Here is a 12,848-nt window from a genome sequence, read left to right as displayed (position 1 = left end):
TCCCACACTGCAGGTAGATTCTTTACCATCTGAGCTACCAGGGAAGCCCCGTATTGCTGTTAAATCCCACGTTAATTTATATGTAAGAAATTTCTGCTTTATAGATTATATACATGGAAGATTTGTCTGTGAAGTCATGCTTTTCCATGAAGAAAATATTATTATTTTTCCTATTGTTTCTACTAGAAAATTGAAGAAATATTCCCAAGTGGAAAATAATAATTAAATAACTGGTGTAAAAAAATATTCAGTGTCTATACATCAGTGGCATGTTCGGTACTTTCATTACATGATGCCTCAGTAACTGGGAGTTACTGCAACCCACAGAGAATGTGCTTCAATCAGAAGCACTCTGCCCACTCAACCATCTCATTGCCACCAGTTTATGCTGCAGTACTTTGAAAGCATATTTACTGCTTCTTTTCTTCCCTTCCTTGGCTAGAGGTGTGATCAACCTGTTTTTTTGTTAGTAAGTAATCTTGATGGGTCTGTCCTTCCTTCAGATGCTTTCAGGTTGAGCCTTCTGGTTAACCTTAGGTGAAATAATCTCATAACATCCATTCATTTGAAATTAACAGTACAGAGGACAGTTTAAAAAAAATAAAAAACATGTCTGAAACTCATAAGTCAAAACATGGAATAGTTTGGGGGATATATTATGGAACTAAGAACACTGAATGCCAGTATTCAAACTTTGAATTTTAACATAATAGGGTCTCACAGTATTACACTGATTGAGTTGTTAATACTGTGAATTTGATAGAAATGGACTAAACTCATGCCCATTGATAATTCAAAGCTCGGAGCTTCGCAATTTCATTCTCTGGATTAAAGTGAAACAGTGATAATTTAATTTAAAACACAGCAAACAAAAAGCTTTAAATTATCCAGTGCCTCTTTATCTCAGAAAGTGAGGTCTTACAAAGCCCTGTTGTCTTAATAAGAGAGAATGGGAACTCTGAATAAGGTCTACATTTACTTTCGTCTAGCAATAGTCCTCTTAGCTCTTCTTGATGTCAACAGTTGCGTCATGAAGAGAAGAAACCACGGTTTGCATATCTACAGCTATCATCAGAAGGAGAGCTAAGAGAACCAAAGCGCATTCTACTGTATTTCTAAGGCAGCATGCAACACTTGTAACTACAGAGACCACAGCTATCATCCATACAATGGTCAACAATGAAATGAGATCATCTCATGTTAGAAACACACTGCTTGACAACTACCTTAACAAAAAGGAAAGAAATGAACTTTTTTTCATATCTTACAAAGCAAAAACAAGAACAAAATAAAAAAAAATAAAGTAAAATATATACGTATTTATAGAGTGAAAGCAAATGAGAGAAACAACAAAAACAGTAAAGAACTTAAGAAGGGTTACAAAGAGTCCAGGTATACCAGCGCCGGGGTAGGAATATTTTCTTTGGGGCTGGTTACCACGTTGGCTTTGTTGTTTATCTGTAGGTATGCAGAAAATAGAAACAGAGATGCCTTAAACCCCTTGGTAGCCAATGTCTCCACACGCAGCATGTCTACATGGAGATATAGACATGAAAATAAAGAGCCACTGAAGATGAACGTGAAAGACACCGTGATGACTGACAGGAATGACGATCAAGCCTAGTCTCCGATGGTCACACCCAGGCTAGGACCACGTCTGTGATGGTGGAATGAAAAAATGGACTTGGCTGCCTTGGCTGAGTCACCTTAGCAGACAGACAAAGAGCTGCTTCAGCAGAGCTCAAATCAAGTGTCAGAGTATGAAATGAATGTAAACATTTTCATACTCTTCAAGTTGGATTCTGTTTCCCAGCTTCCAATCGTTCTCTGTTATGAATACATTGCTTTTTTTCATTTGATTCTTGAGCCTGGAGTCACACATAGACTGTCTTTCTCTGGGAAGCCATCGTCATTTTGCTTAGTAGGTATCCAATGAAAAACTTAGATCTTCTGCGGAAATGCAGGCTTTATAATAAATTTCTTAAAATGATAAAGTCTGGGTCTCCTTTAAAAAATACATCTTCAATTATAAATGGGCAAACTGAACTCTTTACTATGTGCTGGATGCAAAATGACTTTATTTTTCACAGTTGTTTGAGAGGAAACACCAAAGTGCTATGGCTATTGTTGAAGACTACACTGGCCATACCATTCCCTTGCTTTAACATAATTGGTTTTGACCTTAAAGAAAGATAATTATCACTACGGAATCCACGCTGTGAAAACAATTCAGGAGGGTCAATAATTATTGTAATGGCCCACAGAGAAGACTGTTGACAAGTGGCAACTCAAAAGTGAGTTTCAAGTACTGGATTGAGTTTGGGTACTAAAGAATCAAAGACTAATAATCAACATTCATTTGAACTCATGCATGACAACTTACATTGTGGTTATCAAACAAATGTAAATTAACATTCATTTCTTGCACTCTATTACCTATTTTCTTTACATATTATCATCTAAAAAGACATGCCATGATTGTAGTATAAATATACTTAAGGACTTAAAGAGAAAAACATTCTGCATAAAATAATACCAGATGAATACTTAGGATCAGTTATACCAATTTAATTGTTTAGACTTTCTGGGAATCCTTTTTTTCATATTTTATACCTATGGATCATATTTAAAGTAATGCCAAGAGGAGGATAGAAGGTTTAAAAAATTAACTTGGGTGTGTAATATTTTGCTTTTCTGTTCATTCCTATGTGTGTGATTATTTGGTGTCAGTACTATTTAAATAAGCTATAACACTGTGCTTGGTGACATGCAGGAAAAGAGAGAAAACTTGGGGCTCTTTACTGAAAAACTAGGAAACCATCAATCTATATTTTGTGCATAGTTTAAATTTTTTCCTTAAATAGAAGTGCACAGAACTTAACATAAAATTTGTGCAACAGCCAAAACAAAGAGATAAGAGAGAATGGAGTTTATTAAAGAGGGGTCAAAATTCAGTATTTACTTTGGTATAGAATATATAAGAAGAAGGATACACATGCAAATAATTTTCTATTTAGGAAGAGCGTTGGCAAAACACAGCTAACTTCTTACCAAATGATCAGAAGCACTCACGATTAAAGCACATGTGTATTTAATATACATTTAATTCATATCAGTGGTTGCAAAGAATTAAAGAGGAATATACTGAGATATTTTCTGTTTTGAGATATGAGACTTGATTTTTTCCTAGGATGTGCTTGTCAAGAACTGTTTTGTTTTAGTGGAAATGTCCCGTGTGCACACCTCTGCACACAGTTATCCGTACAAATGCACATCCCTCAGCACACCCCCCGGCATGTGTTCACACATAGCACACACACACTGTCCTCTTTTCCAAATGAGGGCCATCCTGTCCGGATGAGCCATCCTTTATTGTCAGGCATGGCAAATGTTAGTTAAATGAATATGTGCCTCAACGACCACTTTTACTTGTGTTTAAATGTACAACTAAAAACTTTTGTTAAAGATTAGCTTAATGATTTTTTTTTGACTGTAGAAAATATTTTGAAGGTTTTTATAACATTAATTAAAGACAACAGGATAATTTCTAGGTAAAAGGTTAGGAGTATTCCTTTTAAAGAGTTGAATATCAAGCATGGGCTCAACCACAGCTGCCTTTTAAATATACAAGAGCTCTGGCACTTTTGTCTTTGAAATGTATTTATTTTGTATTATGGATGCAGAGTATTATTTAAAAAATTAAATGAAATCAATATTTAAATGATGCAGTGAGTTATTCTTACGAGACAGGGGCAAGATATTCCTATTTTTCAGGTGCTGAGTTCATTTAGTTTTGAGGTTAATAATTTTTTTTTTTCAAAAGGTGCTTAACTAGATTGGGTCCATGGTAACATCACTTTCATGCTATTTATAGAACCCCATGGTGGATGCATTATGGTTTATCTGAGCTAAGAATCACTGCTATTTTGGTAATCATGCTTAACTATTTAAAGACAATCCTATAGTAGATTTTCACTTTTCACAATAATTATAGACATTAACTCTGTCATAGTCTTTAGTTTTATAAAAAAATTGCACTGTCTTGTAAAAGACCCTTTAATAATATATGGATGACAGTGTAAACTTTTTACATGTTTCAAAAATTCCATTTCAAAGAAAAAAATGATTGAAGATGGGCACTGTGTTTTGATAGTTAATTACCATTAACTTGTAATGGTCCTATACTTTCTCCACTTACACTAACTTAGGTAAACAAGACTAGTCTATTCCTAAGCGTGAATTTTCACAGAAGGAGAAATCTGGCAGAGATCCTCACCATCATCTGAACACTCGAACTGGACTTCCTTTTCTGAATTGACCAGTCAAAAAGAAAGGAAAAGAAAAAAAATATGACCGGTTGAATTTTTAAAGTATCAAAGCATGGAGCACAGAATAATTTTGTCTTTAAAGAGGAACTGTAAGTTGACTGGAAGAAAAAAGTTCTGGAAATGTTTCTTTCTATATAAGAATAGTAGTGAAAATAAATATCTTAATAGAAACTATGAGCTCTGCATCACTGAATACCACAGAAAAACAGAGGAGAATAAAACATTTGGAAAATTTAAAATACCACATTTCCACCAATGTAGCACTGGGGAAAAAGCAGACATCAACAGTCATTACTGAAATTTCTGTTGAATAAACTAAGCAGAAGGAAGAGAATATTAGATTGAGGAAAGGAATTAGTAAAAGGTAAATGCCATCCTAATGGGAATCACAAGTGCATGATCATCATAGCTCTGGAAATTCCCAAGTCACACACAGACAGGTGGTGAAGAAATGACTGGGCATGAACATAAGTGACAGATGATATTCTCTGTTCTATATTCAAAATGAACTGACCACTTGACTTTGGGTCAAGTTCAAATGTTAGAAAATTAATTAATTCCCAAGAACGTTGAAGTGTTCATGAGGAATGTTGGCGTCTGCCATTGGAAGAGAAAGAAAAAGATTAAAGAAATAAAACATTGAGGTAATACTCTAAAAGATAACACACATAATTCATGTATAAGGTTATATTCAATCAAAGGTAAATTCCCACAGGAAAAAAAAACCAGCATCAATAGAAAGTAAATTGTATTATTTTGTTTGGAAACCCAAAACTTTTAGAAAGTAAAAATACTCTGCTGCTGTCTTTCTTGGGAAAATGTCCTAATAATTGTTCAGAATATTCATGTCAATTCTGTCTCAAAGTCTTACGACAGAAGAATAGGAACAATTAAGACCTTTATAAATACTGTCCAAGCAGAGAAAATAGATTTTTGAATTTTGATTTCCTAGACTTGATTTGTTTTTTTCAGTCTATAAAATTCAGCAGCCAGAACTTTAAAAGAACACAACATAACTATTTGGAAAAACATTTGGTTTTCATGAATTTTCAGGTCATCATGACAGTTGGAGGCTATAGTAAAGCAGACAGGATTTACACACTCAATTTCTAAAGTAACGCCATATAAAGTATTGTTTTGTCATGATTATTTAATATATAACAAGTAGAAAAGATGTAGCTTTTCTTGGTATAAATATCAGTCATTTCTGTATATTAAATTATTTTATATTTCATTCTGCATCCTGTATCAGGAACTATAAAAAGTATGAGCTACAATGATTTAGAACTTATATTTAACATTTAAAAATGATCCAGCATCTGAAAGTCAGAAATGAGTTTAGGAGCAGCTGTTTAACTTACCTTTACTCCATCCGGTTTCTTCAACAAACTCTTGGCTGCTGCAAAATGAGGGTAAAAATCAGTTTAGTGAGTTATCCACAGAAACCCACAGCCAGGCAACAAAACAGGTTATTGTCTCCTTCTACTACCTTTACTGATTTATGGCCAGCATATGCCCGATTATCAAGGTCACACTGATGAGCGCGAGCTTATAGGACATTGAAATACAGTATCACTTTTCTTGGTCTTGTCACATCAAATTTAGAACTGAATTCTTATTTAGTTCATTGAAAATAATTGGACACTTTGTCCGTTACATTACTGGACTTTATCTCACAGTTGGTTGCGAAAAGGATACTGGAACTTTAACTGGACTATGCTTTTGTAATCCAGAAAGTTGATTTCAAGTCTTCAGACATCAGCTCACAGATTGTATTACATGTTCATTCACACTGAAGTATGGTGGCCATGTCAGTTCTGCCACTTAAGCCCCTCTTCCTAGAGGTTTAAAACTCATTTGTGAAAATCTGCTCTGGCTAAATAGCATTCTTTTTAATATGTATATTTGAAATCAGATCACTTCATTTTTATAAAAATATTATTAATAATAACTTTATTTTAAAGAAAATGGTATATTATTGGCCTAGAGCAAATATTTCACACACTTAGTGTATGAACTTTAAAAAAAGGTATTTTTTTTTATGCATCAAAATCAGAATACAAAGGCTTCATAAACAAAAGCCTTTTATGTTGAAAAACTAAAAAATCACAAAGTTGAGGCATGAAAGGAAACAAAACGAAATCTTCAGAGAATTTCTAAAGTGCATGGTCTTTTATGAGACTTCACTTTTTGGGAGGGAGCGTTCAGCATTCCTTCTGTTACTGAACTCCTTGAGTATATTAAAGAGCAATGCTGTCCTTTCAAAAAATATACTTATGAATGGGTACATACACAGTGAACAGATTATGTAACTGTCAATGACAATTAGTAGATCAAGTTTAGAACATTTACAAATATGTAGGACAAAGTACACATTTATGCTTCAATTTAATGTTAATTATATATATTTAAATATATCAGAATAGAATTTGGTATCTGAACTGGAAGTACCTAGCTATGATAGAACTGCATGAACATGTAATTTCCTGACATCTGTTTGATTTGGGCTGTTGTTTTGCTATCACGTTGGTACAATTTTAACTTTAAAGATACAAACATGTTAATTTTATTTAGCTTTTAGCAACAGAGCTATTAATTTATTATTAATGAGACTATAAGAAATAGTAGCCTTAGCACTAATGCTGTGTGCCTGGAGCTAAAAAGCAGTATTAAGTAAATCCTGTGGCAGTTAATAGGTTAGAAAGCAAACTCAGAATAATTAGAATTGCAAGAGCAAGCAAAGAGAAGACAATGAGTTGGGATAAGCAGCGATTTCGCCTGGGAGATGCAGAAATGTCCCTTTTGGTTACTATTTACCTTACCTCACAAGAAATACATTCCACATAAAGGGAGAAAAGAAAAAATAAAAACAACTTTATAACCATATACTCATGGACAAATTACTTTAAAAAAGAGCATGTTTGGCAATGAAACACAATGAATACTCAAAACTAAAACGCAATATAAACCACAAGGTGCAGCTGAGTCTAATGTTATTCAGTCGGTTTTGAAATGATGGATTAAAAAAAAAGTTTGCTTTTCATGCTAAGACATTCAGAAACGATATCAAATCCACATATTAGTCATGAGTTTTTAGTTTACACGATGATGAAAAGAAAACAAAAAGTGAGGTAAACAAAAAGCGTCCATACATGGGTGTATTTATTAATAAAGGCCCAATTTATGCCTAACAGTGAATTTAAAATGGAAACAAAATATACAATCTTAATTCTGAAGTTTTTGCCCCTGTTAGTCTGTCATTAACTATATATATCATACCATCCTACTTTTTAGTGATTCACTAATTACTGGGCCACAGTGAAATATTAATTTATTTGAATATAGCACATATCAGTTAATATTTAATGAGATGACATTGAATTCACCCATATAAATGTCAAATATATTAATCAGCTGTTCATAAAACAGGTAACTTGGCAGCAGCAGTAACAAGTTTTACTACACCAAACAAACTGGACAAAATACATACAGCTGACTAACACAGTCCCTCAATTTGCAGCATTACTCATTGCGTCATCATCATTGGTGTTGTTTAACAGGTTAGTTATTCTTTGAAAAGCTTATGAAATCACATTATATACAATGGGGGATTAAAGGTGACCACCTAATAACATGGTAAACAATAAACAGAAATTGGTTGAGCAGCTTGGAAAACATGATCACGATACGGGTCACCGCCTAAGATCATACGACACGCAGGTGAGGTGTGCAGCAGGGATAAAGCACTTAAGACATAGCTGGGTAACTGGACGCTGCACCGCACTCTCATACAAACAGTAAGCAAACGAAAATGGTAGAATTTTTGGTATGACTGTCTGACGATGGTTCCAAGTCTAAATAGCTAAACAGTAAGTTTTTAGCTGTCTTAATGCTTCAGTCCCTCCCCATACATAAGACTGATTAGCTTTTACCAAAATTTAAGTTTTGGAAACCTGATCCTTTGAGGTAACCCATCAAAGAAGGGGGGCTCCAAAACTCAATTTCTGGAAATAGTATATACTTTATGTCAATTCTGGAGAGTCACACCTACAATAAAAGAAATAGTTTAGCTTCTTTCAGTCTATTATTTAAACAAACTTATTTTTACCAGGAAATCATTTCAAAGAATGTTTATTACTGGGGGATAGGTTCTTTGTAAATTCTTAGGTTTAGATACCTTTGTAAGTTGTCATCATTCTTATAGCATGTAATTTCAAAAGAACTTAGGCCTAACAGGACTGGGTTCCTCAATAATGGTCTTCTAAAAATCTTTCTTTTTGTGATTCCCTGAGAGAATGAGACACACGCAAAAAGACACTATTCATAGTTATTACTTTATGAGATATCAGTTAATTCTACATTCAAAATACTGAGCTTCAAGCTGGGAGAGTATAGTTACAAACTGTGTCAGCTTCAGCATGGAAGACAGCTGGGTTTCGAGCTCTGCTCCAGCGCTGACCAGTGGTGGGGCCCCCGGGTTGCTCGAGGGAAGAATGTAGTCGTGGGCTAGCTAGCACCTCTGTGAGACAGCACCCTCGTAAAACCCAACACGGCAGTCACAGGTGTGGAAGGAACCCATGCCGCCTCTTTGCCATCCCTGAACAACAGTGTCTTATGTAATCACTAAAAATTTTAAATTCCAAAAAAAGCTACTAGAGAGGAGAGGAGAAGGAGCAGAGTTCTTAACACATGTACCTGAAAAATTCCTCGTAGCCAGCATAGTGGTCAAGATGGCACCCTGTCAGAGCAATAAGAATATAAAATTAATGCTGCTTTTGCAAATCTTTAACCTAACAAGTAAGTGTTTTTGATAACAAGTCTTCTCCTAATCTTACTTTCAGTCAGAAGATTTTTGTTTCTCTTCAGTTTTTGGTTTCCTCAGAGTAGCAGGCCTATGTTTCTCATAATAATGCTGGGACCACCCTGGTGGGTGCGGCCAGGTTCTGATTATTAATTTGCACAGATGTTTTTCACTGAATGGAGGGATCACATCACCAGTGATCCTAGCTCTTCAGGGTAGCTTTAATTCCAGTGATATTCCACTTCCCCAAGATCCAGAAGAAGAAGAAGAGTTTTGAGGTTTAAACATTTTAAAGCCCTTTCTAATATAGTTCTGTTCCTCATACGGAATCCCACTTCTCACTCTGCCAAATTTCCCTCCACACAAAAAAGTAAAGTTTCTTACCTTTAGTTTTCTTCTCGCATTGAATTTCTTCAAGCAGTCTACAGTCTCCTGTCTGTGCATCATGGAAGCAACAGTAGAACGTTGCTGGAAGAGGAGAAAAATAAACTTAATTGAGGCTATTTAAAAGATATTAAGCATAACAGTACCCTCAACTTCATCAAATTTTCATTAGTGGTTTCTGTACCCATCCGATGAACTTTTAAGTATTCAATTACAAGAGTTTCCTAATAATGAAAAACTGATTTTGCCAAGATTACTTGTTAAAAAAAAAAAATCAAAGGAGAGTATATTTTTCACTTCAGCTCTTGGGGTCTTTGGGGCACGGTCACTTACACAGATCCACGGGTGTTTCAGTGCCTCTGAGGCCGTGATGCGCTTGGCAGGGTTGATAGTAAGCATTTTATTGATGAGGTCTTTGGCTTCAGGAGTCACGGTGTCCCACTCTGGTGACGGAAACTTTAAAAATACAAGTTTATAAAGAGTTTAAAAAGATACACTCAGTGGGACAGGGAAGAGCCAAATATACTAATCATTTCCTTAAGCAGTGTGTTTCTTCATCAATTTACTTTTTGTAGAAGTTAAATTGTATCTACATGTAGACAAACTTTTTAACTTTTTAGTTTACATTGGAGGATAGCTGATTATCAGTGTTGTGATAGTTTCCTGTGGACAGCAAAGGGACTCAGCTATAGGTATACATGTAGCCAAACTGACATAGGTATGTATCTATTCCCTCTCTATGTATTTATCTATATATTAAGATATTGAGTGTAACTATAAGGGACAAAGATGTACACTAAATTGCCATGTTATAACTAGTGATACATTTTTAAATTTGAAAAAACAAAATGAATCTTCTAGTCCTCTAAAAAAATCTTTAATCTGCGAATTCAATTTTATGCAATATTTCTCATAACTATTTATGCAATTTTACAAAAGTCAGTAAAGCTGAGAAGTTGTCATATCATCATGCTACTATGCCAAGGTTCAAAATGATGTATTACATACTTCCACATCTCGTAAGCAGTAACAGCAGAGAAAATAAAACAGTTTCAATTCCTGTTCCAAATGGACCTATTAACTGTCACTATTTGGAGTACAGCAGTGAGACAAAATTTGAGACTATAAGAGCCCAGCAGGATTTCATTTTAATACTTCAAAAAGGTTAATCTACTTAATTATAAATTTCATCAGAACTAAGTTCATGAAAGTAACCAACTCTCATAACTTTTATTAGTAACCATTTATAGTCATAAAGTAAAGTGATTTATTTTAAATTTCTGTGTAAGCTTTTTGTTGATAACTATGCCACCTCATATTCACTTAATAAGCATATTTAGTAGAAACACTATTCTTGATGGGTTAAGAAGGATGCATATCCCATTGGTTTCTTACAAAATATTAGGTGGTTTTCCCAATTTATGAATTTGTATAGACAATCCTGAGAAAAAAGCCGTTGTCACTGTGCCCTAACGGACTTCAGCTGGTTCACTTTTAGGAGCCACGTGTGACTTGTGATGTGCGACTGTCAGTTGTGATCACGTGCGTTTGGGATCCACTGGCAAAATGAAACACAAGAAAAATGATACTGACTCTTTAATACTTGCACGTTTTCGCCAGTTTAATAGCTATCATTTTAATTCCAGAAGTTTCCTTTGGCCAGTTGTAAAAACTTGCTAACCATCAGGAACTACTGAGGAAACACTCAAGTCTGCTTCTTCATGATGTGGAGATTTTCTGACCACAAATGAGGGCTGAATTCACCTAGATAAAAGTGGGTCCTTCTCTGAGTTTTCTAACTTTCACAAAGGCATTTCTTTACATCCACCAAGCGGTGAATGTGTAGAGTTATGTTTTTGGGGTGAAAAGTGAAAATGTTAGTGACTACTCTTTGTGACCCCGTGGACTGTAGCCCGCCAGGCTCCTCTGTCCATGCAATTTTCCAGGCAGGAATACTGGAGTAGGTAGTCATTCCCTTCTCCAGGGGATCTTCCCTACCTAGAGATTGAACCCAGGTCTTCTGCATTGCAGGCAGCTTCTTTACCGTCTGAGCCACCAGGGAAAAAGTGAAGCGAGGGATTCCTAGTTCTAGCCTGTAAAGATGGTGAATGCACTAAAATGGCCAGGTAAATCACAATTTGGATTAATTATGATTAGTCTGGCTAGAATGCAATGCTTCAAAATTATACATTTTAAATACCTGTGATACATCCATCTATCTACATGTTACATTTAGTCAGGGGAGTCCATGATACCTGATACAATATAATATAGCCTTCTCATAACTTCTCTCTTTACCACACTGCACTCTTAACTTGTGCTCACAAGGTGGACCCGTTATCGCCTACCCCTTAGTTAGCCCACTTAATAATACAGGAAAAGCATCTCCAGACCTGCATTCTGACTTCCAGAGGGCTGTGTGAGGTAAAATCAGAGGAAGTGGTAAATCATATTTATCAGAGGAGAGAAAATTACATCAAAGAGCACAAAGCTAAGCCATAAAGACAAAGTAGTTAAGGCCTTACTCTTCAATACAGACCTTCATTCATATGCCTAGTTTAAAATATACTAATGGTAAATTAAATGTATTGGAACTGTGATTTTCCAATATTTTTCAATTGTGAAAACCATTCTTCAATGAAAGCTTTCACAGAAGCTCACTAGATAAACAAAACAAAAACAGTCAAAGCTGACATAAAGGAACAATGTTCTATTTGATACACGGATCACTGCAAAATATTGTTAACATATAATTATGCAGTAAGCATTTGAAAATATAATTCAGCTAACAGGTAGTAACCAGTTCTAAAGCAAAAATACTTTAATTTTTATATATTTTAAAATGCACTAAGATTTAAAAGCTTTGACAAACAAGGTACTTCCTTAGAGACTTCATACTGTTTTCCTTTCGATTTTATGAAATAAAGGGCTAGAAGGAAATAGAAACTAAATATATATGTTACATATCTTATTCTTTTTTCCCAAAAGAGAGGAAAATAATAAGGGATATTATTAAAATAGCAATGAAAAATCTGTTTTTTGGTAAATAAAAAAACCAAACCCAAATATAAAGCTATATGAATATTTATTACATACGTCATAAGCTCCAGCCTTGATCTGCTGGTAGAGTCTGTGTTGGTCTTCATCCCAGAACGGTGGATATCCAACCAGTAGAATGTAGAGGATGACTCCTGGAGGGAATGAGCATATTAACACAGTGTTAAGTCCCAGAAACTCCGAGAAGTTAAACAGGGCAGATCCACAATGATATTAAGCCACATCCGTTCGAAGACAGAAAACTAGATGATTGGTAAACTTCAGAGACATGTTATGAT

At 34.9% G+C, this 12,848-nt stretch overlaps 1 protein-coding gene across 7 annotated transcripts in view; it reads right to left on the bottom strand.

Annotated features, from left to right (window-relative positions):
- CAMK2D (calcium/calmodulin dependent protein kinase II delta) overlaps positions 1-12,848 on the bottom strand; it is a 307,719-nt gene that overhangs the window by 38,764 nt on the left and 256,107 nt on the right. For 2 of the 7 annotated variants that reach the window (XM_070371950.1, XM_070371954.1), the window contains exons 9-14: positions 12,610-12,704; positions 9,847-9,969; positions 9,514-9,597; positions 9,024-9,066; positions 5,690-5,727; positions 1,399-1,458 (exon numbers count right to left, since the gene is read on the bottom strand). In XM_070371950.1, coding sequence (XP_070228051.1) covers positions 1,399-1,458; positions 5,690-5,727; positions 9,024-9,066; positions 9,514-9,597; positions 9,847-9,969; positions 12,610-12,704 — 443 coding nt within the window. The remainder of the gene's footprint in view (positions 1-1,398; positions 1,459-5,689; positions 5,728-9,023; positions 9,067-9,513; positions 9,598-9,846; positions 9,970-12,609; positions 12,705-12,848) is intronic. The other 5 variants (XM_070371952.1, XM_070371955.1, XM_070371953.1 and 2 more) reach the window with 3 other exon arrangements.

This window comes from Bos mutus, chromosome 6 (genome assembly GCF_027580195.1).
Source record: "Bos mutus isolate GX-2022 chromosome 6, NWIPB_WYAK_1.1, whole genome shotgun sequence".
NCBI lineage: Eukaryota > Metazoa > Chordata > Mammalia > Artiodactyla > Bovidae > Bos > Bos mutus.
The sequence above is the reverse complement of the archived record's forward strand: the minus strand, read 5'-3'. Positions and strand labels throughout refer to the sequence as shown.